At 40.0% G+C, this 24,585-nt stretch overlaps 1 protein-coding gene across 2 annotated transcripts in view; it reads left to right on the forward strand.

Annotated features, from left to right (window-relative positions):
* The window catches only part of GADL1 (glutamate decarboxylase like 1), an 84,251-nt gene extending 61,110 nt beyond the window's left edge, over window positions 1-23,141 (forward strand). For both annotated transcript variants that reach the window (XM_042043889.1, XM_042043890.1), the window contains exon 15: window positions 20,392-23,141. In XM_042043889.1, the coding sequence (XP_041899823.1) occupies window positions 20,392-20,565 (174 nt within the window). In that variant the 3' untranslated portion in view covers window positions 20,566-23,141. The remainder of the gene's footprint in view (window positions 1-20,391) is intronic.
* The last annotated feature ends 1,444 nt before the right edge of the window (window positions 23,142-24,585 follow it).

The raw sequence follows: 24,585 nt of genomic DNA on the forward strand, positions 1-24,585 counted from the left end.
TCTATCTCTATATATATATCTTGTGGTGATGAATGCTGAAACGAAAAGTTTTCTTATGTGTATAAACTACTAATTTGAGAACAAAATAAATTGTCAAGACATCTTGGGTGGTTTGGGTTTTTTTCACATTGGCCTGTGGAAAACAGACTGACATCCCAGATAAACCAGTGGTCCTGTGACCTGGGAATCTTTGTTTAAGAGCAGTCTTGACTGTTTTAAAGCATTCACACAAATGACCTAATTACAAAACTTTGTAGTCTACCTCTTGACAGAACTTTTAAAAGCTGCTTTTGGCTCGGGTGTAGAGTGAAAACAATTGCAGAAAAGTCAGTTGCTTGCCAGGAAGGATTTTTGGCTTCTGATCTGTGACCTGGAAACTCATATGAATTTTGTTTTATTGTAGACTGCTACAATCTTTTCGGAGTCACTGTTTTTAGTGTAGTCATCCATTTTGAGCTGTCTCTGTTTTTTTCCCTGCATGCACAACATACCTTTTGACTGAGCTGGAGCAGCTCAGGTCTGTGCAATGGCTTGTCTTCCTCTTTTTTTTCCCTTTGTGAGTCTCTCACTTGCAAATGGTATCAGCTGTCATTTACTGACTTTCAGAAAACCAACAGTGAGGATCAGCATCAAGGTTAATCCTGGTCTCTGTGGAGCCTCCCTAGCAGCAATGTTTGATTGACGCCCTGTTCTTCCTTCGTGGGGAGATATGCTAGCTATTCAAATCTTGCTTAGTCCTACTGCATTGCCATTGTGTGGTCCTGATTCTTCTGTGCTGTTCCTGTGTGAATTATTCCTGCTATTTTTCATTTAAATGGCTTGTGTAAGGCTTTCCTATTAATGCTCTAAGTGCAAATAAATCATCAAGAAAACTTGAAATATCAGAAAATAATGAAGGTGGGCTGACCCAAAAAAATGGTGCTTGACAAAGATATAAATATAACTGAACACAAAAGACTACATTTTGAATTTGTTTCTATAAATTTTAGAATTTCTATGTATTCTTACCCTTTAACTCATTATAAATTAAATCCAGCATGAGTTTTTCTTTTTTAACTTTAGATTCATATTGACTTAAGCAACCTTATTTCACTAGGTCTATCTCCTTACCACTTCTAATACTAGTGCTTGTTTTCTGAAATTTCCACATTATCCTAAAAATTATCCACAGCTTCAGTGAGCTGTGTTTAATCTTAGGTATAACCATCCAGGCCTATAGACCTAAAAATTTCTCTTTGGCAGACCTTTAACCTCCCAATAGCTGCTGATGGCTTGCAAAGCTCATCAGGTTTGTGGCAGGAAATCCTCCCAGCAGAAAAAGCAATCTTAGTGAGCACTTCTGCCTTGCCTGCATTTTTAATGATTTAACCATGGGTAGGGCTTCAGTGATCCCTAATGAACATACTAAACTGTTTCTTCTTTCCTTAGTCCTGTCAGTCAAAGTTCTCTTTTCCTTCTGATAAATTTTCTTCATGTCACATTTGTATTGATTGCTATCTGATCTGCTTCCCTCTTTCAACTTGTTAAATATTGCTTTGCTATCTTCCCTTTGCCAATAAATCGGGATGGGCTTTTAGATAAAGCTGTCTTCTTTCTTGATTGAAAGATTGCAGCTTTTGGCCATCTAATCTATTCTTAAAGAGCTTTAAGCCTTCATCTATCTTTTCCACCTGAAGTTTTTTGGAAATTAAGTCTTTTAAAAACAGTCTTTGTGATTGTGACCATCATTTTCCTTAGGCTTCAGTGAGTATAGTCAGGTTGTGATGAGTTCACAGGGGGTCTGCTGATTTATAGACCACTGAGTAATTTCTTTGGGCCACAGTATGGTTTAAAATGAAGATGTATCATACTGGGTCTGCACCACCCCTCTGGTGAGTTGGGACAGGATGTGCAAAACTGATTTTTGTATGAATTAGAGTCTGTGGATGTGCTGGGTCAGTGTGTGGTAACAGGGTGTGGGGAATGCAGGTAAGACACAGCCATGTGTCTTGGCTGCTTGAACGATGCGTCAGTTTAATTAATATAATATAGATTTCTACAGATGTCCCATCCCTGGAAAAATTCAGGGTCAGGCTGGATGGGGCTTTGTACAGCCTGATGTAGTGGAAGGAGTCCCTGCTTGTTGCAGGGTTGCTGGACTAGATGACCTTGAAAGGTCAACCCAAACTATTCTATGTAGCATTTGTGCTTGTGAATTGGGTTGTTTTTCACAATCAACAGTAGCTGTGAGGCAGTTGTGTTGACCTGGAGGACTCACTGCCAAAGCATCCACAGTGCTCTGCTGGAAGTGGTTAGGGATGGTGGTTAGGACCTGGCTGGAGGACCTGCCCTGGATGCCCCGCGCTGGATCCCAAGGATGGGAATTCTGCTGTGTCTGTAGCTGTGCCAAGGCTCAGGGCTCGGGTCCAGCCGGCTGAAGAGCTGCACGTGCACTTGGGGGTCACCTCTGGAGCACGGCTTTTCCAAGAGGATTTTAAGCCGCAGGTAGTAGTAGAGCCAGATGACCATCGGGGGGCACCAGAACGACAGTAATGTGTTGGAACTGCTAATTAGTGCTCAGGCTGTTAATGTATCTTTGGTGCAGTCACGGAAAAAACCCCTGTGTTTGGAGGGGGCAAGAAATTTCTTCCAGTTCTTAAATCAACATAATTTCCTCATTAATACTGCAAACTCTGTTTTGAAGGCACGAGCTGTTTAAGAATAAACTATAGCAAGCATGAGTTATCTCCCACTTTCCTAGCAACACTAGTTCTCCTTTTTATTTTTTTTCCTTCAATCCTTTGTATAAAATTATGTATTGATTTGCATGGTTTAAACTAAAAAAGTTGCCTTTAATAAGATATATTGAATAAGTATCATTGAGAGATATGTGTCTAATAAAATATGAAACTTGTAAGTATTTTACAGTTCTTCCTAGGTTTGAGTGTCCTATATGGAGTCTGAACACAGTCATATTTGAGGAGGTAGTATACATTTTCAACAGCAGTTGATTGCTGTTGTTTGTTTGCTTTTTCCCTGACAGTTCAGCTGGTGGTCTGAATTTCAGATGTGAAGGGATACCTCTAGACATTATTTCTGGCTTGTTGCTGTATGAGGTTATCAGCATGGGTAGATATTGTATAACAGTGACTACAGGCTACTGGTATGTCATGGTGTTGAAGCATCTTTGACTGTTCCTTCACCTGGCCTCATAAGAAAACAGGGGGAAAAGAAGCATTTTTTCCCTTAAAAAGAAGGCTGTTCTGCTGTCTACAGGCAAAGGCCATAGATAATTGTCTCCTGAAACTCCTGCTAATCTTTGATGAAAATTCAAAGAATTAATATTTAATATTTAAGCTATGAAGCTGTTTTAGTGAAGACATACTTTCTGTTTTGTTTTGGTCTTTTAAAGTAAGTTCCTGAGGGTGAAGATATTGAGTTTCTGTGGATGGAGACACAGTATGGTTTCTGAAAAGCAAGTCTGTTATCCAGGAACTGGCCTTGGTTGACCAGTGCTGTTGAAAAGCGTAGTGCAATTTGTCCTGCAATGGTCAAAACCTAAAGCTGCCAGGAACTTCCACCCCAGTGGTACTCAGGCTCTTCCTCTGTCCAGTTATCCAACTGATTTACCAGCCTTGAAGTCCCCATTGCATGGATAAATGCTGGAGCACAATCAGAATGTGGGCTTTAGTTATAACAATACACACAATTAATTTTTGTAAGTGAAGAATTTTGCAAATAGTATTTCTGACTATCTTGAAAAAAAATCAGAAAGCAATGAAATGAATGTAGCATCTAGACACCTGGAAGAGACTTGATGAAAGTACTCCTTGCTTGAAACCATGTTGCTCTTTCTCACTAAGTAACTTGGACTGAAAAAGACACTATTTCACCACGCTGGTCTTGCTTTCTTTATACCCTTAGACCATCATAGTCACAGACTACTAGAAAACAGTATTTTCATGAAACATCTAACTTTCATCAGGAAGCTAGGGGCATCTGGAAATTCCTGCTTTTTCAAGTTCTCTAAGCCTATTTAAGGTCTCCTAGAAATGATGAAAAGAACTGTAATCCTACTGCTGCTTAACTTTAAATCAGCCACTCCTTAAAGCCATGCAGTTCTTTACTTCATGCACTAGATGGTGATGAAAAGCAGCCCAAGTTGTGTGCTCCCTTCTGCTACCCAAAGTCACAGCTGACAGTGGAAAATGAAAGCACAAGACTGACAGTTTTCCCTACCAAGCTTTTAAACTCTTCTTGCTGACCATCAATGATTAATCACTTTAGTACAATCATCTTAGAGATTAAGGTAGAGGTGCTGCTAAATTCATATATCCTGATGTAACTGTGATTTTTTAAAATCAGTTGTTTGATAAAAGCGTAGGAAGTGCTTCTGTCTGTTCGATCGTAAAACATTCATCAAATATTCCATAACTTCAAGCTGGGGTTAGTGTTGTGTCCCCAGTACAGGAATTTAAATATGCCAGTTCTTGAAATAATTGCTATGGACTGAAACTTAAGTCTCTGAATGTACAGATTGATTACCTTTGGTTAATGAAAGGTGGTAATGAAAAAGGGGGGGGACATTACTCTGAAAACATGATTACAGTTTATTATTGGATTAAAAACAAACCAAGGAGAAACCATTTCTCTACTGCCCACCCTGAAATTACGAAACCTGCTCTAGCCCCACACTTTGAGATTACTACTGGTGTCAAAGGGAAAGATTGCAAAATGTGTTTTGGATCCTGTAACTGGAAAAAATGCATTCCACTGATGAGAATCAGTCAAAAATATTCTTTTACTAAAAAAGCCAAGGTATAATGTTCAGGAATGGAGGCTGATAGGTGGACCTAGAGAGATCCAGGACAAGGGGAAATCTAGTACAGTACTGTGCAGAGTGACTATAGGTAGAAAATATCAATGGTGCAATGTTTAGACAGAAAGGAAATGTACAACACACAGGAATGTAAGATGATGTTGTACAACACACTGGACTGTACTATAGCTATTATAGGCCAAATAAATATAGTTCAAATAAACAGCTAAATGAAGGAGACTGTCACATGAACAGTAAATGTTAATAGCAGGGAACAGTTATGTTTTGTCCTCTGTGTAAATCTGTAAGGAAGAAGCAGCCTGTCTTGTGACTAGGGCTCAGAACCACTCATATATGTATATCCTTTCCCTGGCAAGGTCAAAAGCTGGTGGAAACGACCCTCATTCTGCTCCAGTGTGGGAGGAGGTGCCAGAGGTGATGGCTATGGAAAAAGATGCAGTGCTATGGAGTTACCTCCATGTATGGAAAGATGGATGCGATCTGATGGTGCATGGAGCAATGGCATGGCTTAAATTAAGCTTAAACTGAACATCTGGGTTGTCTTTTTTTTTTTTTTTTTTTTTTTTTTTTTTTTTTTTTTTTTTTTTTTCCCCTGAGCAGAACACATGCACTCAATGCAGAGGCTTTATCCCAGAAGCTGGATAAAGAGATCCCCCTTGGATTTAACCTCAGCATAAATATTTGTAACTCTTTGTGACTTCTGTGAGGCAGGCAGTGAAGGCAAAGATCATCACTGGTTAGGAAGCTGGATAGCAGTGGATAAGTATCTGCTCACAGGCTATTGTAGCGTTAAAAGAGCAAAAGGAAATTCGATGCAGCTACAATGTGTTTTACACTGGTGATCTGTGTAGCAACAAGGAAATGCGTGGAAAAGCAAAATTCCAGACAACTGAGTTGATGATATGATTCATACACTGAGTTTTTAACTCAGCACTCATCCCAGTTATAATGAGAATCATCTGAGGGAAGTACAATAACTACAGTTTGAAGCTTGTAGGAGGCAATAGCCTATAGCCATGCTAGATGTGAGAGTCATTTGCTCTGCAGCCTGTTGGAGAGCTGTGCCATGTACAAGATGGAGCTTTTCCTTTGGCTTGTTTTTTGTGTTCCTGTTTTTTGGAGGAGTCTGCTGCAATCTTGACTTTCATTCTAACTTGGTCCTACACAGCTGCATGTATTACATATGTAACATATGCGTGCAAGTAATCTGTGCTTACAGGAAAAATTGATCTTTGCATGTACACATGGCCAGCTTGGCAGCAGTGCACCAAAGGAATTGGTATGTGCTAAATTTATAAAAACTGGCTCCAAACATAGAAGGGAAATAGCGTCAAGAGAGCTGAGGCACACCCTTAGGATGGCGTTAGCATGTATTCTCACAACTGTTCTTGGTTAAAGATGGCTCTTGCTCAAACAGCCTCAGAAATGCAAGCATCACATTGCCTCATTCTGTGCATTTTAATTTTTTATCATAGAGAACTTAACGTATGATAGAATAATGAGGTAAAAACGTATGTGAATTTAATCCTAGTCTGAAGTTCCATTTCAAGTTCATGCCAGATGAAGCTCTACCCCAAACAGAGTTTCCCAATGATCAGTGTGCATTTGTGGGACCAATGGGATGCTCCTGGGATAAAATGCAAATGATTTCTTATACATAGAAAATTATTCAAAGCACAGGTCCCAACCATTTCAGTGAAAATCACAGAATCATAGAATGGTTTGGCTTGGGTTATCAACCACAGAAAAGACTTCAGAGCACTGGCAATTCAGACCCAGCAACATTCGTCCTGTTCCAGCCCAATAGGTGTGAGAGCGCGGTGGTTCCCTGCCCTCAAGTACACAAATTCCAAGAGGTGCACATGTGCATGTGCACACACCAACAATACATTATATACACACAGCTGGCTGCAGAGATCAGCACAGAGAGCAGTGTCTTTACTGGCACCCCCATGGACACATCTAAATTCATGTCATACAGACATGGACACTACAAATAACCATGTTCTCTTCAGCTGGTAAGGACTGAAGTCTTGAAACATACGCATATTCCTGTCTCTCTAGTAGCTGGGCTCAGAAATTGAGTCTATCCAGTTGCTGACACCTTGGTTGCAGGTATTCAGACCTCCTGTCCTGCTAGCTGGCTTGTCCATCTTGGAGTTTATTAATGTTCACACACCCACACAGAAGAAAGAAATAGGATTTAATAAGAATGAAGGGTAGTGTGCAGTGATTAGGTGCAGAGTTCATCTAGGTAAGGATACTGACCATCTGTCTCTCTGTATCTGCCTTGCTTATCTTACTTTCCCTCTATTTTTATGCACAAAATCAATTAGGGTGGAAAAGACCTCTGAGATAGAGTCCAACCTTTCACGGACCACCACCTTGCCAACTAGATCATGCAACTAAGTATCACATCCAGTTATTCCTTGAACACCTCCAGGGATGGTGACTCCACCGCCTCCCTGGGCAATCCATTCCAATGTTTAACAACCCTTTCTGTGAAGTAATTCCTCCTGAAGTCCAACCTGAACCTCCCCTGGTGCAGCTTGAGGCCATTTCCTCTTGTATTGTCAGTGGTTGCCTGGGAAAAGAGGCTGACCTCTACCAGGCTACCCCCACCTTTCAGGTAGTTGTGGAGAGTTAGTAGGTTCTCTCTGAGCCTCCTTTTCTCCAGACTAAACAACCCTAGCTCTTTCAGCTGCTCCTCATGGCATTTACCCTCCAGACCGTTCCCCAGCTCTGTTGCCCTTCTCTGGATTCTCTCCAGAACCCCAATGTCTTTCCTGTAGTGAGGGGTCCAGAACTGGGCACAGGACTTGATGTGTGGCCTCACCACTGCTGAGCACAGGGGGACAATCACTGCTCTCGTCCTGCTGGCCACACTATTGCTGATACAGGCCGGGATGCCATTGGCCTTCTTGGCCACTTGGGCACAGCTGGCACACGTTCAGCTGCTGTCAACCAGCACCGCCAGGTCCTTTACTTTTCAGCCACTTTGCCCCAAACCTGTAATGCTGCATGGGGTTTTCCTCAACTTCCCCCATCCTCCTGATCTCTCTCTGTTCACACCTTTAGTTCTTCACCTAGGCATCGCATATTATGCTTTCTACAGACACAGAATTTTCTTCCCTCTGCATCCCATAGGATCCCCTCACCTAACATTCCTGTGACAGTTTTTCATTTATTTCTCTTTGTGTGTTGCATGCCAGGGGCAATTATCCTCTTCTGATAGTCATAGGAGTAATTAATGTGATGTTCTCCATTTTAACTGATCAGGTTATTAGCGTTCCTTTGCAGGCTTTTGTTTCTTAGACTTCATAGTGTGTTATGTTATAGTCATGGAGGAGCACTTGGTTCCCCTTGAGTCTGCTTGTACTCTAGATATCCTCCCTCTCTCCTGTGTCCAGTGTGGCTTTTGGGGCAATCCAGCAGTTAGAAAAAGCAGAGGAACACGGGTTTTAGATAGCTTTGATTCAAGACAAACTGTCTGCATGGACTTTGTCTTACTTTGCTTTAGCCAGCTAAAACTTAGGCAGAGGTCTTCCACTGAAGCCCATGGAGGAGGAGAGGAGCTTTTCCAAATTGAGCCCATCTATCTTAAGGCCTGTCTTACTCTAGAATGAGATGAATCAGTCTCTAGAGGTGCCTCTTTTTCTCCCTTAATTAAAGGCAAAACCTAGATGGCTAGCATAGGCTAGATGTCTAACCTTTAGACTGCCAAAATGATGGGAATGGAACCTTACTTTCCCCATTTTATCCTCAGTGCTGGAGGCTGTGTCTCTAGGTAACACATAGTAAAGCTCAATGTACCTAACACTTCCTCTCAAGCTGTTGCTCCCCTGATGTGCGGGGCTCTTAAAAAAATAACCAACTACAGTCTGTAAACAGTGTAGGTCCTGAAGGAAAAATACTGTCAAAGATCAATCTAAGTCAATATACAGAGCTGGACCTTGGGAAATGGTAGCCTGTGTTAGTGATGTGTGTGGTATAAAGAAGATGGAGTGACCAGGCTTTGATTTTCTGTGGTCCCTCAGTAAGCCTTCACCAAGAGTGAAGCTCAGACCAGTCAGCAGCCTTGGGTGTGTGCTGTGAGTTCATGGAGTGCTAACTAAGGAGCTGGCAGGAGCTGGAGGAGCTGGCATCTGCACTGACAGCGGGGCACTCTGCATTGCATCCTGCTGCTGCAGTTCAGCTGAGGTTCCTCCAGGAAGGAAAGCTCTTTGACCCAAATGGGATGAACCTGTCTGCATTCTGCGAGAGTATTTGCAAGGCCAATTTGCACTAAAAATATTCTGTCCTGCTCACTAATGTACCTGAGTGGCATCTATCTTTGGCACAGAGTTGTGATTAAGATCTCAGTCATTATTTCCTTTCTGTGTGACTCAGTTCCTTTCAGAGATTAAGGTGGAGATAATAGTATTTTTTCTTATCTAAGAAGTACATTGAAATGTGAGGACGGAAAGCACTGTAAAACTCCAAAAGAGAAGGAATTTTTCACTTATACTCAGGAGTATGGCTCTTTTTCCTTTTTTTTCTTTTCCCCAACAGCAGCTACTTACTGATTTGTGACTCTCCTTCTTACTTGCGTAGTGTATGACAAGTAGATGGATGTGGCTTTAAGAGTATCAGGTTTTTAAGACAAATGAAAAAGTTTAGAAAATGGTGTAGCTCAAACAGAGCTTTAGATTCCTTAGCTGGGCTGGTCCTGGCAGAAGAATGTAAGAAAGGTCTACAGCAGCATGAAGAAAAACCTAATGAAATGCACGACAATATAGTCATGGTAGAGAAAAATAAATATTTATATCCCCATATATTTAATTTTATTGAATATTATATGATTTAATTATCAAAGCACAGTAATAACGACCCATGCAATACTAATGACTATTGGCAACAAGGCCCATGAGGACACACAGTCTGATTAGCTTTAATGGGATGGATTTAATAATATATTGGATTAACAACTGTGAGAACGAAGTATAAAGACTTACTGTTCTCTGAATAAATATTGACCTCTTGCTCTCAGGTCAATAAATCTTAAGCTTGTGTCCACTTAAATTAGCATCTACTTATTACGTTAGCACTCTTCTGTTTCCTATCGCCAACTTCAGTAGGAAGAGAGAGGAGCTGCACTTTCCTCCCACTGCATCAAACACTTCTTGCAGGAACTGAAAGTAAACATTGAATTTGTAGATAGAGGGAAAAAGGTCTGGGCCCTAAATTGTCCTTTCTTCACATAAAACTGCCCTTTCTTGCTATTGCTTGATAAGAAATTTCAGAGATGTTCAGAAAAAATCAATTACTATTAATGCCACAGAAAATGTGTATAGCTTGCATCATCTGCTCAATTAAGCAGTCTTTATACTTGTGTGATGTTGTGAGTGGTGTCAGAAATTTTTGCGGGTATGAGTGGGAGGAAATCCTGCTCTTTCATGTTTAGTGAGATACAAAGTTCTTCATAGGATTTCATTTTGTGCTTCAGATATTTAAGTACAGATTCCTTTCTAGCTGTAATAATTTCAAGAGGAATGAGATGGAATATATTTCTTTTTCATGCCTACAAGGGAGGGATTTTTTGTTACTCTCCAAAGGGGTCAGTATGGCCAGAAATATCTACAAGTCTAAAAAATTTTTTATAACTGAGAAGTGTTCCTCTAAAAGCAATAGAAAATCCTTGAGCTTGATATCCATTCAGCAGATATTTAGACCTTACTTTCAAATTTAATAGATAATTTAACAATAGATAATTTAATAGGTGATATTTATTAGGAAACATGGGTTAGTCTAACTCTACCACAGGTGAATTTAGATATAAAACTCCCTGTGACTTCAGTGGCAGAGTTCTGTAGGTGAATGTTGATTAATGTAGAGAATCTTTTCCAGACACACTGACCAGTCAGAGATTTTATAATCTTTTGTAGGAGGATTATTTGTATTTCTTGAGTTCTACAGAGCTTTTTCAATAAAGGAAGTGAAATTTAGCAGACTTTAATGGATGAGTTTTATATAGCAGATCATAACTGCTTTCAAAGATCAAAAGATTGTTCTCATTCTCTCTCCTTGTCTGTAAGGATATCTATGCTGGTGCAGAACCCTGACAAAAACATGCAAACACTTTACCCTGCTTTTATTTTCCTCCTGATTGTGGGTGATTTATAGATAGTTGTGGCACTAAGGGAAATTGTGGCATTTACCATAGTCCACAGGGAATTCCTGGTCAGACTGATGAAAGAATAAGGTCTTCAGAGAAGTTTGGTGTACAGAATTAGAAGATTTCATCTGCACCTCTGAATACTGAGCCATATCTATGACTCTTAGGGTTTAGGCCCAAGGTCAGCAGATTTTTATTTCGTGTATTCCTTTGAGGTTACAAATCCTTGCAAAATGGATTCTAAATTTTGTGCCCAGTCTGTTGCTCCCCCTTCAACTGACCTTAAATTATCTAGGGATTGACTGCAGTCTAGTTCTACTTACCTAAGACTATTATCAATCATCATTACCTGTATTTTGGCTCTTTAGTTTGCAAATACTCGTAGGTGCAAATCATAATTTTCCTTTCATTTTTCACCCTTTCAGACTGCTATAAGATTGCACATTTTGACACCCTAGAGATTCTGCTTTGTTCTTTCAGTTTCCTGGCTGTCCATGCATTAATCACAGAGGTTTGTAACATATGCTGGATTTCAGCTGGGGATAAAAAAAAAAGATAAAACAGCTCACCTGGGAATGAGGAGAGGAGCAAGGCTGAGCTGGAGTGAACATTGTCTGGGGGAAAGATGTACGTGGGAAGTGTTGTGTTGACTTTGATAGGGTTCAGTGGCCTTTATTTCATAGCCATATCAAGCTTTACAAAAAAGAGTCTCAGGTAGGAAAATTATTTTGATAACTGACAATTATTTGTCTTGTATTTCACTGTGTGGAGGGGCAAATGGGCTCATTTACTTTGTTAAATTGCATGGTCAAATTAGACAACAGCCTTACTTTTGTGTTAGCATTTTGGGTCATGGTAGACACCATCCCCTCATGCTCCCCAAGACATTGTATGCAGTCTCTGAGAAAGTCAGTATGATGACATTAAGGAAAAAAAATCAAGGCACAAAAGTTATCTAGTTTTGTTGAAATACCCATTTTTCTTTAGATCTGGTTAAAGAATATGCATTACTGCTCAGTAATTCTTACTGTAATGGGAATACAGAAGGTGCTGATATCTTATACCAGAAGCTGAATTGTGCAAATAGTAAATAAGATCTTAACAGCTGGGAATCATTCCAACTTTCTGAAGTGACATTCCTTTTTCTACACTAGAAGCATGTCAAGTATTTGAACTTGTGTCACCATGTAATGCAACCGTCTCCTGTTGTAAAGTGTTCCTCCCAGCCCCAGACACTCAGATTGCACTATGGTTTCTTTATTCCCTCAGTGCTGTAGAGTGGAATCTCAGCCCCATGCGTAGAAATGAAAAAGGATAGGTTTTTTTGTTACTCTTGCTTTCAAGATGACATGCTACCCTTTCGTCCTGGATGGAGAAGGGGAGCTTTGGCAGGGTTGAAAGACTGGAAATCTTAGTCACTAAAATGAGAATTCAATAAAATGGTGCACAGAAGAACCTTGTGTATGCCGTGAAAGCTTTTAAAATAATTGCTTTTATAAAACCTAGAGTTGTAAGTTTCATAAAAGTAGTTGAGAGCAGTGCTCAACTCTCTTAAAGGTCAGAACTCTGGAATCATAGTGTTGTGTGCAAGCCTCTGGCGTTTCCTTGATCCCTGCACTTTCTACATGGCTTGTTAATAAGACCTTGGTAAAGCAACACAGAAATAACAGAAAAATAATAAGAATTCCATGTGAATTGTCTTGAGAAGCCACATATGCTCAGGCAGAATCAGACATGGGACAGTGCACCTGGAAAGCTGTGTTGTTCACTAATGTACTTTTTAGCTGTAAGTAAAAACACACACAAACTTGTTCCAAGTGCTGATTCTGTTCTGGGGGCTGTCTGTCCTGGCTCCTCCTTTTCAGAGGCCAATACCATTAGCGTGAAAGCCTTCGTCTGAAGGCTATTTTCTCTTGCATAAGTGACCAGCCTAAAGAAGTCATTTAAGACAATCAAAATCTGAAGCTAGCTCACCATCTCCTATTATTCAGGTAATTTTCAGTGATTTGCGGGGTTGGTTAATGTGTCTTCTGGCAAAAAAGCAGTGGATGGGAAGATGATGTGCAATATATAGTAGTGTGGACATACTGTGCAGCCCTGAGTGTGACTTGAAGATGCACAGAGAATGTTGGTTCTGGGACAAAAATACAGCAGCATCTTTTCTTGTTTGATATGTTAGTTGCTCTGAAGAATGTGGAAGTGGTTACTGCTATTTTGACAAATGCACTTATTTCTGCTTTTGTTGCCTGGTGTGGCACAAGGGGAACGCTGGCGCAATAGTGTAAGGCAATAATTTATTAGTGGTTTAGGGATGTGGGCCCAGAACAAATTCTAGACAAAAGAAAAACATGTTTGGGTTTTACAGAGAGCCTTGGCTACAGGAACAAAGCTGTGATTGGGTGTGCAAATATTTGGTATTTCGATTGTCCTAGTTGGTGTGACAGCTGACAAATGGTCTGAGTTTGTTTTTAATTATCACCAAGAGGGGAAAATCCTGTTTTAAAGCCAGCAACTGATGATGCAGCAAGAGGCAAGGAAAGATCTTTAGCAGTGGGGAATATACTTTCTTTGTGTTAAAATACGATGAAAGCACTATTACTTCCAAATATTTATAGTATTTAGCTAGTTTTGTGATTACAGCCAACCAAGGAAAGTGTTTTGTTCATTTGTGTTGCATCCAGTGAAGGATATTAAAATGTCAGCTACTGTTCTTACTTGATACTGACTGCAATAATTGATATCAAGCTTATCTTCTGGAGCCACACTGGGAAATGCAGCAGACATGTGGTGGCAGGTGTTTGTGAGACCTACTTAACAGAGAACTTATTAAATACATGTATCATACCTTGTGGATGCTCTGTACACTTGTATCAGGGCTGATTGCAATAGATAGAATCATACAATCATGAAATCATTTAGGTTGGAAAAGACCTTTTAGGTCATTGAGTCCAACCATTAGCCCAGCACTGCCAAGTCCATCACTAAACTATGTCCTTAAGTACCACATCTACACGGCTTTTAGATACACTCAGGGATAGAGATTGAACCACTTCCCTGGGCAGACTCCTCCAGTGCTTGACAACTCTTTCAGTGAAGAAATTTTCCCAAATATCCCATCTAAACCTCCTCTGGTGCAACTTGAGGCCATTTTCTCTTGTCCTATTGCTTGTTATTTGGGAGAAGAGACCAACTCTCACCAATGTGTGATGTATGAACACATAAAGACTTCACTGTTCTGAAGGGTTGTATAGGAAAAAAGAAACATATTACCCAAAAGAGATGTAGTAATTTGTCCAAACATCCTCTGGCAGGGTTTGGGACCAGTCCTATTTGTCAAGTTTGTATCCAGTACTTTGAACTACTGTTCTGTCATTTAAGCAAGATAAGAAACCGTATTGTGAAGAACCCCTGAAATTAATAGTCCATTATGCAAAAATTTAGGATTGTGTCCAAATACTTCATTAATTGGGGTTTTATTGACTTTTTTTTTTTTGTGGTAATTGCTGTACAATAGTTGTTTTCTTATGAATATGCATGAATTCGAACTGGTCACTTCTAGTAGGAAGAATAACTTGCAGACTTTGAACAGCCAATAGTGGTCTTTCAAGTAAAAATCATGACCTTCCAAATGAAAGTTTGCCCCTTCTGGGGGAGACAAAATAGATTTTTGTGGTCAGATGAGAGGGACTGTTCTGTATAAACTTGTCTTCCATTGCAAGGAACAATCGAGACAAGAACACAAAATGTGTTTCTCATATCTGTGAAATCGTGAGAATGTGATCTTTCCATTTTGTCAAAAGGGCAGCTTTTTTGTCTTTTAGCTACGAATCTTCAGCCAGCTTCTCATGTGGTATTCTGTACCTTGGAAAATTTAATCAAGGCTGTATTTGAGGAATAGTTTGAGCTGCTAATATGCTCCTGTTCTTCCAGTGCTGTCTAGCCTGCTTTTATGGATCCCTAGAAAGGTTATTGATTTACTGCGAATGTGGCTTTCTATAGTAAGAGCTGAAGGCTGTTTGCAAACTACCACCTGAAGCAGAGGCTTGAGCAGGAAATTTAGATAATTACATTCTGCTTCCATTGAAGTCCATGGCAATTTGGAAATTAGTATCAGGAGAAGCAGAGTGGGGTTCTGTGACTTGGAGCTGCTGCTGCCAGCAGCTGGAATAACTCTTCAGCTTTATGTTGCAGAGATGCTCAGCCACCTGGGAGCCGTTCCGAAGATTTGGAAAAACGTTTCTGCTAGCAGTTGCCAGTATTAACACTAGTTTTTGTAGGCATTCTGTCTTTGTAGTTCTTGCAGGGTTAGCACATTTAGACTCATCCATACTACTCAAAGCTGTTCACATGAGATGTCCAGACAGGTTTTGCCAGCAGAATGGGCAGTCCCCTGAGTTTTCTCATACTTTCTTTTCTGAGGGACAAAAGTTCTACAGATGTTTTATTTAAGCAGCATCAGCACTTTTGAACCCACATACTTATGGTTGTACAAATAGTGATTTTTTTTTTTTTTTTTTGCTTGGCCATTGAATTGAGAAACTGGAAGCAATTCTTGGTTTTAGTTGACCAGAAAGTTTTTTTCAGGCAAGCTAAATGAAGCATTTGCATAGTTTCAATTTCCTCAGTCCTTTTCTACTGGCTTTAATAAAAATGGCTCATTTTCCAATTGAATTTAAGTTTTAATTGAAAACAATGTTTTGAAACAAATACTCAAAATATGTTTGTTTCCAAACTTTAGAAGAAGTTTAGTCTTTTCTGGTTTCTTTATTTTTATGGCTGATGATACCTTAGGCTATTTGTCAAATTCGCATTTTTTTCCCCCCTGAAGCAATAGATTTTCATAAACTGATTGCTTAGCAGAATATTTTTACCCAACGTTGTTAGCAATTTTGCAACTTGCTCCTTTTGCCTTAGTGTTTAAATAAAACATAACAGAATGTTGCTTTTAAAGCTTATAGCCTCTAGCCTACAGTTTGGAAAAAATGTTGTGATATGTAACATCAGGTATGACTAGAGAAATCCAGCTGGAGTCTGTGAGAACGAGGGCAGTCCAGGTGGCATCCAGGTAACAGAAGTACAGTGTCAGGGGCAGGGAATATCATTTGTGACGGGACAGTTTGAAAATACTGAATTAGGTCTAAAATGAGATCACTTACAGATTAAAAGAGGGTATTAGAGAAAGAAATTATTAATCAAGGTTGACACGGTCTTCCATTATCAGCAAGCTATTGTGCAGTTGTCCAGCCTGAGCTTTCTTGCACTTTCAGCATATCTGTTAATTGCAATTGTCAGAGACAACATTAGCGCAGAAAAGTAAGGGGCTAATTAAAACCAGTAGGTGCTGATTTATTTATTTCAGCAAAAAAGAGCAAGATAGCATATTTGTTGGGAAATTCTACTTTTCTTTAGAGCAACTTATTTGGCTATCCATACCCAGCAGCACCAGTGCAGCTGGGGCTGGGGGCTCAGTGCATTTACCACATATAAACAAAGGAGCCAGATTACTCTGTTCTATTCCTTCACATCACAAGGTATCTGCTATTTTGGAGTAAGTGCACAACTTGAACTCCAAACTGGTGATAGTGGGGTATGTATTTTAGAAGTCAATGAGATTATGTGATTTGAAAAAGTCAAGCACCTGGTTATCTTATTGCGACTTTTCTTTTTTGTTTTGTTATTAGAATAAAATTTACAAACCAATTCTTCCCACAAGTGTCCATACTGTTCACCAATAGGCAGCTAACAGTGGATAAATTCCAAAGTACAGTACTGTGCCATGACTAATGGAGTGAGAACATTACCTGTTTTACAGAGCTGCTTTGGAGGTTTCCCTTTGCACAAGAAAACCATGTGCTAGAAGGCTGCTCTTGGCCTAAGAACAAGGCTTGCATAGCTTGACTAAAGTGAGAATGGATTTGGAGGCTTTGCTATTTGAAAGAAGAAGAAATTGTCTCAAATAGGGGTTTCATCAAGTCCTCTGAAAAGTTTTTTATTGTCCAAACTTAGGAACTAGCTCTTGGAGACACTAGGTATTGGATTCTCCTGCTGAGAATATGCTCAATCCTTTTTTGACTCATTCTGTAATGCTGGTTGCTGAAGTGTGTTATGCTGTTACAACCTGAGCCTGATGGAAATTCTCAAAGTGTTGGAGAAATTTGGATTAAGTGTCATTGGTGAGTCAGTTAGTAGGACACAGTGGTTTAAAGGTATTGGTATGACTGTGCAGAATTACTTTTCTCAAGGATACCTGAGATATGGAAAAGGAGATATGTTGCTCTTCTGATCCCCCTGGTGCACTAGATACTTCAGCTGTAGTGTCTGAGCTGGTCCCAGATACTCATCACACTGCTCTGTGTGTGTATGTGCTGGAAAGGAGCACTGGCATCTTCCATGTAAATATATATGAGGATCAGCTGTGGTCTGGACTCTCGATAGAAACAGCTTAAAGTTTAGGGCTAAAACTTTCTGTTTGTAGTGTGGCTAAGTGCTGGCTGAGAGTGGGAAAAGAGGTTACCCTGTTACTCAGGTAGGTAGAGAAGGAGCTAAACTACTCTGCAATTTTTGGTCTATTTTAAAAGGCTCTGCTATTAATAGAAAGGGAAGTATGAGCTGTTACAGCTGCTGTGTAGCTCTGCACAGGCAGACTGTGATGAACCCATCAATCCTTAGGAAGAGTTGCCTGGGCTGTGGCTGCACAGTGCAGTGTGGGAAGCTCTGCTGTAGAATGGCCTTGCACACATGGCACCCCCTGCCTGCATTCCTAGGTGGAAGAAGGACCTGTCTGATAGCTTCTATGCTGCTGTAGTGAGCATTTGAAACAATAATCGCCAGGCTGGATTAGCAGGGGAGGCTAGCAGTGGGAAGGAAGAGGTGAAGGGAGCAAAGGAGAAAAGAGAGCTTCAAGTTTAGGATATATTACACTTAAAATTTTGAGACTGTTCCACGGATAGGCCACACAAAGAATTAGATTTACAATTTGAACTAAGTTCTGGAGGAAAATAATTGGACTGGTGAAGCAATCTCACTAAATTGCTTTCTGAGGAGCCTATCCTGAATGGGGCTGTGCAGCTCTTTCTGATATTTCAGCATCCTCAGGTCTCATTGACTTTGGGGGGAATTAAACACATTGAACTCCTTGCTAGGAAATTAGTTTCTTATAGGTCTAATTTTTCTGCTGCAAAGTGGTAGCTGCCTTTCCCTTCTGTTCGCAGTCATACCCTGTGCCACTCAAGTCCAAGCCTCAGCATGCAGGTATCGTTTAATGGTTCTTTTGTGAGACATGTAGTTAAGCATTTGAACACAGATTCTGTTCCTTACTGTTTTCTGTGGCTAGGATCCCTGACAGTTTTGTTACACTGACTGCACCAGTTTAGCAAAAAGAACATGCAAAATATTTGATGGAAAGTCTTTCCAAAATGAATCCTGTCAAAAGCCTAGAAACCAGTTTTGTGCTTTGTTTTGTTTCTTTATGTGGGAAGTGTTGATGAACAGAAGGGATGAACACACTTCAAATTAAGAGGACAGCTTCATTATCATGGAGGATGAATGAGATAATAAATGAGATCATTAAAGTGAAGTTTTTCTACCTTTCCTTTCCACCAGCAAAGAGCTACTGAAATACAGTATATTTACAGTCCTCAGATTACTGAAGCTGTAAATGCTTTTGCTTTCATGGCCTCCATTTGTGCTACTGCACATTTTGGGATGATGGATGATGGAGCACCAGGTGTTGGGATGAAGAGAATCGATAATGTGATACAAAAGATGAAATAACTCTGATGGAACATCAATAAAGGCTAAAAGTTGCCATAGGGATTTGAATCTTAAAGAAGACCCTGAAAAAGTGTATTAAGAAGAATTTGCTTCTCCCCTTGCACTTGTAGTGTCTTTATTCCATGAGCAGAAGTCACCTGGGGGCTCTGTCAAGTACAGAAGTAGAGGAAATTTTTATTTTCTGTATGTACATGGTGCCCAGCACAACAGTTCTGGGACACGATGTCATAGTGTCAAGGTAATTTCAGGACACAGCTGGCGTGGGTGCAGTTTGGAATGTTTGGTCCGAAGCAGAGAGGATTTGATTTGATAAGAAATATATTAAATTAAATTTGTTATTAATTTGCATGCTATTCCCACAAGCAAACTAGATTAATGCATTTAGAAGTAGCTACTTGTAGTTTATGTCCATGCTGTTGGAATGTTGTTTTGAGGAAATGGCAGCTGCTCCTCTGCTGCTGCAACCTGTTCTTGGGGCACTAAAGAAACACAGTAAAGCTAGGCTGTTAGTGCTGAGAACCTTATCTGTTTCTATCCAAGCTAAAAAGACTACTGGAATATGCCATGTAAAAATAAAGCTATTAAGGTAAGGTTGGTGTCATAATTTTTCTTTTGCAAATCAGGCAGTAGTATGTGGCACAAAGCTTTAGAGCTGAAATAAATTAATGCAGAAATCAAGGTTAGGTCACATACCTATTTTCTTAGTTCAAAGTCAAACCATCACAAAGAGAAGAGAAGGAACACGCTGTTCTGAAATACCTTGGTGTTATTACTAATATATTAAAATGTGAGACCTTTTAAAAAATACTCCTGTCAAAATACTTAATTCTGCCTTCCAAGGAATAGTCCAGCAATGCATTTAAGCTTATGACCTATTTCATGCATGACAACGCAGAACTATTCACATGCTTTAAGCTGTGCACAGGATTAATTGGCCAAAGTTAACAGCCCTGCTGGGACGAGATCAAATGCTCTGCTCTAAGGACCTGACTCTGCCAATCTCACTCATGGGTTTTTTCTGCAGTAAGACAGCTATGAGATTTCATCCCATGCAACACAAGACTGGTGTAGCCAAAGGCTACTCATGCCTTAAATCTAAGAGATTAAATCTTAAACTCCAGGATCAGGCCTTGTCCTTTAACATTGCATCACACTGACTTTTTTGGCAACTTGAGTTTCACAGGGGTTCAAAGCAGAATGTCTTCTAGGGGCAGATGCTTTGCAGATGTGGTGGAGAAGGGTCATCAAGGGCAAGAAGTCATGCTTAGCCTAGTTATCACAAGGAGACAAACCCGGCTTTTAACCAGCTGCAGCTGATGTTCTTCCTGAGTTCAAACCTTTGATCTAAATCAGGAAGACTAGGGACCTTAACCCAGCTTTTCCCATGTCACAGATGAATGCCTCAATCACCAGGGTTTACATCTTGCTCCAATTCTTTTTAGGAACTACAGAACCCAAGGGTCTCAGTGCTTTAAACCTGCAGGTATGAGCTTGGCTTTCCTTGGGGCAGGCAGTGGGGAAGACAGGCAAGGGGTGCAAAACTCAGACAGTTCAGAAAAACTTTTTAAGTCACAAAATACACTTCCTGCCCAAAGATGCTGTATTCTGAGTGTGACATTAACCTTTTTTTTGTGTCTACTTTCAGGTTGCTCCTATAATTAAGGAGAGGATGATGAAGAAAGGCAGCATGATGCTTGGGTACCAGCCTCACCGGGGCAAAGTCAACTTCTTCCGCCAGGTGGTTATCAGCCCGCAAGTCAGCCGAGAGGACATGGACTTCCTGCTGGATGAAATTGAACTTCTTGCTAAGGACTTGTAGCTGTAGTTCCACAGCATCAGGTGCTGCTCACAGTGATATTTATGGAGAGAGAGTGGCAGCAGCATTCTGGTGCTATTTTGTGAAAGGTAGTAAAAAGCTCGACGTATAATTTGGAAACTGTCATTTTACAGGTTGGTGTTGAGAACTTTGCAGGTAGAACACCCCTTCACAGGAAAGTATTTGCTGATGGGGGCTGGGGGGCAGGCTGCTGCTTCCAGCACCATTGCTGCCATTCTGGAAGTGTTTCCTCAAGAAGGGAGCGCTTTTGAAAATGGTGTCTATGTCCCAGGAAGGGCAACTATTTACTGTGTGCCTGTGCACCATGTAGCTCAAACTGGTCACTTACGCATGCAGGCAAAATTCCTCTGAAGTTGCTATTAGGAGTGGATTTGTCAGTGAGCCTTAATATGCTAGTTAATTCTCTTATCTGCTCTGTCAATATTTTAGTTTGGTTGGTAATTAACATGATAAGACTGGAAATTGTGAACTTATGTGAAATGAGTTTCTCAAAGCCCCTAACTAGGTGGATTGCCCAGGTTTTCTGCTGTGAGCACAGGCAGACAGTAGCATGAGGCTCAGTGCAGTCACCACACCGGGAGGTTTGCAGGAAGCTCCTGCACAAAGCCCTGAGTAACCAATATCAACCCTGCTGGGAGTAGGTTGAACCAGATGACCTTTTAAGGTCCCTTCCAACCCACAGGATATTGTGGTTCTATGAAACACAGTGATTGGGTCCAGTCAGTGTTTGCCAGTGGTGCCCACCCACCACCCCTCTAGGAGAGTGGAAAATATTGGAATAACGTTTAGAACTACTTACCTCTTTGTTAACAGGAGTTACCTATAATTTCTAAAATGCTGTTCACCTTCATCTATTTCTAAAGTGTAAAGATTTATTTAGAAGTTTTAGATGCACTTTAAAATTTTAACAGAGGAAAAAAATATATATTTACCTAGAAGAGACATATTTTTTATGCATGGTCACTTTATATTAATAATCTAGCAAATTGCTTATTTGTCATTGTTTGTTTGTATTTTCCTACAGATTTGAGATGACTCATTATGTTACCAGTGTATAATTTGTAATTCCACTCTGAAATTACAATAGTGGTGATCAGAAAAGGTCTTCCTGTGATTTTAGGATATGAACAATTTGAACATTTTTGGTCAATCTTAAGTTAAAAAATTAAGTTCTGCACTTTGTGTTAAGAATTAGACTATACTTTTCATCTGTTTTTTATTCTATAAAAATGATCCATTTTGTAAAGATAGAAAATTATTTCTTGTGATGAAGTTGTTGCAGCAAACTAATGGAAATAGCCATGTATTTCACCTTGTAATCAACATCTACTCAGCTTTAATGTTTTGCTGTTTGTTCTTTATTCTGTTGAGGTAGCACTGACCAGTATGAACCTTTCTGCTATAGTGTTTTCTGTCCTCCTGAAAGCTATTTTAAAACACAGTGCTTCCTTGTTTTAATTTCCTACATTGTACTAGGATCCAACATTGAGAGAAATTCCTACTTCCAATCTCCAGGATGATAGTGTGGAAAGCTTAACAAGGTAATGATAACCAAGGAGGTCACACTGTCAGAGCAGTAGTTGAGAGCAAGGGTCACCTGCAGCCCTTGACAGGTGCCTTTACCAGTGTCCTGGAAGTGGATATAGTTGTGCTATCATAGTGATCCACTGGACTTCAAGCAAAACCCATGTTGATAGTAATATGAAAATGAGTATCACAATGTGGCCCCTGGATTTTGCCCTTTAATACCTACAAATCACTCCATCATTTATTGCCTAGTGCTTCTGGCTATACCAGCTATCCTGATCTTGGAAAGCCTTTAAGTAAGTTCAGGGCCCATAAGGTTTATTTTGCCTCCCCGTCACTCTGGGTGGGGTGCAGAGTGCACAAGGAATGCTGCATGGCGGGGATGACTTTGCTGTTGCTTCTTGAGTTAGACAGGACTGTTAGCTCTTCTCCTTCTCTTTTTTTGACCTTGAAGGGAAAGACAGAATACAGTGTCAGGATGTTTTGTTTATGGTCCAGGTTATTGGTGAGTACTTGATCTTTGATTCATGGAAAAGCTAAGCTTTCAACAGCTAAGAATTTGGTCCATGGTGTTTTATGACACCACCACTATCAAAAAAGTGTTACTGTCTTGTTTCTCTTCATGTTCTTAGTGCATTTCTCTGCTTCCAGACACTGTGACCCTTGTGGCACATGTCAGACAGGAGTAACACAGTTCCTTTCTGTAGCAGTAGTGGCTATAGTATTTTAAACTGAGAGCAAACTGGAACTTTTTTCATATTTGCAGAAAATAACTCTCTGATCAACATGTGCACTGATTTCTTCAAAGCTACAGGTTAACCTTCCAGTGTGATGTGAATATCTTATCCAATCTCCATATATTTTCCATTGTTTCCGACCCCTTACCACGTCCCAGGTGCACAATACGATGGCTTCATTTTAGGACTAATGTAATTTTCTCATAGTTGCTTATGTATGAGTAGTATGTACAAAATGTCTATTTTGTAGCTGGTGATTTTAATAAAAAGTGAAATAAATGACATCCTTATAAATACAGGCTATGCTTGTCATTTGTCAATCTAAAACTGCATATACAAATATAGAAGGTACCTCTAAGCACTCCAGATAGATAGCACTTCAGCTTTAACATGTGAAACCTAGTTTAACCCTGCTTCAGGATGTGGTTTATCTGTGTGCTGTGCCCATATCACCTTTAATAAGCATTTTGGGTGAAAACATGTCACAATTTATCTTACTTGTGCTTTCAAAGGCAAAAGCTAAATTGTCTGAGCAGAAAGGCATTTAATTTTTATTGTTTTTCTGCTATTCTAGCTAGCTGGGATTGGCCTGTGAGCTCCCTCTCCTAGTTACTGGCAATCTCCATCTCTCAGGATGCTAAATCAAGTTCTGGAAATAGTGAGGTGCATAAATCAGTGTAGAAGCTGATCCATTTGTTGCCTGTAATTTCTTGTGTCTACGTCTAATGAAATTTTCTATAGAAAAGGAAAGAAATATTTAGACAGAAGGGATACGGAGGCAGATTTTGCTCTGAGTGGCTGTGTCTTGTGAAAACTTTGGGCATTTTGAGATGGGTCCATGTGCAAAATCACTCACATAAATCATTGTGCCTAGAGCCAGCCGTCCCTGTCTCAGGACTTCTATCACGATTTTCTGTGATAAATGAACACTAATCATCAGAGTCTGGTTACATATGATTGCAGTGCTTCTAATTCCCACTGATTTAATGGGAAACCCTTGCTGGATTGGACCCTGAGTCTTATCACTGGGATCTCTTATTTCAACACCACTCTAGCACTCTGTACATCTCAGTTTATCTGCTTGAGGTGCATGTCTAGCGATGCAGATTTAACTTTATTTTTGTGAGGCTGAATTGAATGGTATTTTCATTTGTATCCTTCAATGATGCATTAAGATGCTTTTCAAATATCATTTGACCTGTCCTTAAAGGACAAGAAATGTCCTTTAAGAGAAGCCTAGTAGAACTGGTAGAGTCGCATTCCTGTAATACTAGGTAAGAATATGTAAAAACCTGTTATGTGCTTCAGGCTTCCTCAGGCACACTGACCACAGCACTAATTCATGCTCAAATAATTTTTCTTTTTAAATCTCCAGGTATCATGATAGGGCTTACAAAACTGATATGAAATGTTGAAGGCAGAGGAGAATTATTCAGAATTACTATGTGTTGAGTTTGCTCTCTTCTATTAGGTCATACATGAGCTCTGTGACAAGCCAAAAATAAGCTAAAAGTGACATTTAAGTCCCATATTTTCAACAGTGCCAAATGTGCCCAGCCTCTCTTCCCTGTTGGCTACTTCCATGTTTTTTCAGTGGCTGAGTGACGTATGGAAAATCAGATGTTGCAGGTAAGGCCCACTCATGCCTGTTCTCCTTTCTGTGGTGTAACTGGTAAATGCTGGTAATTATTTGAGCTTATGAGCACTGTGTCTACTGCAGTAACTGCTAAATATTGCT

The sequence above is a fragment of the Corvus kubaryi genome, unplaced genomic scaffold, assembly GCF_017639235.1.
Source record: "Corvus kubaryi isolate FWS band 111438036 unplaced genomic scaffold, C.kubaryi_AGA036_p1.0 37398, whole genome shotgun sequence".
NCBI lineage: Eukaryota > Metazoa > Chordata > Aves > Passeriformes > Corvidae > Corvus > Corvus kubaryi.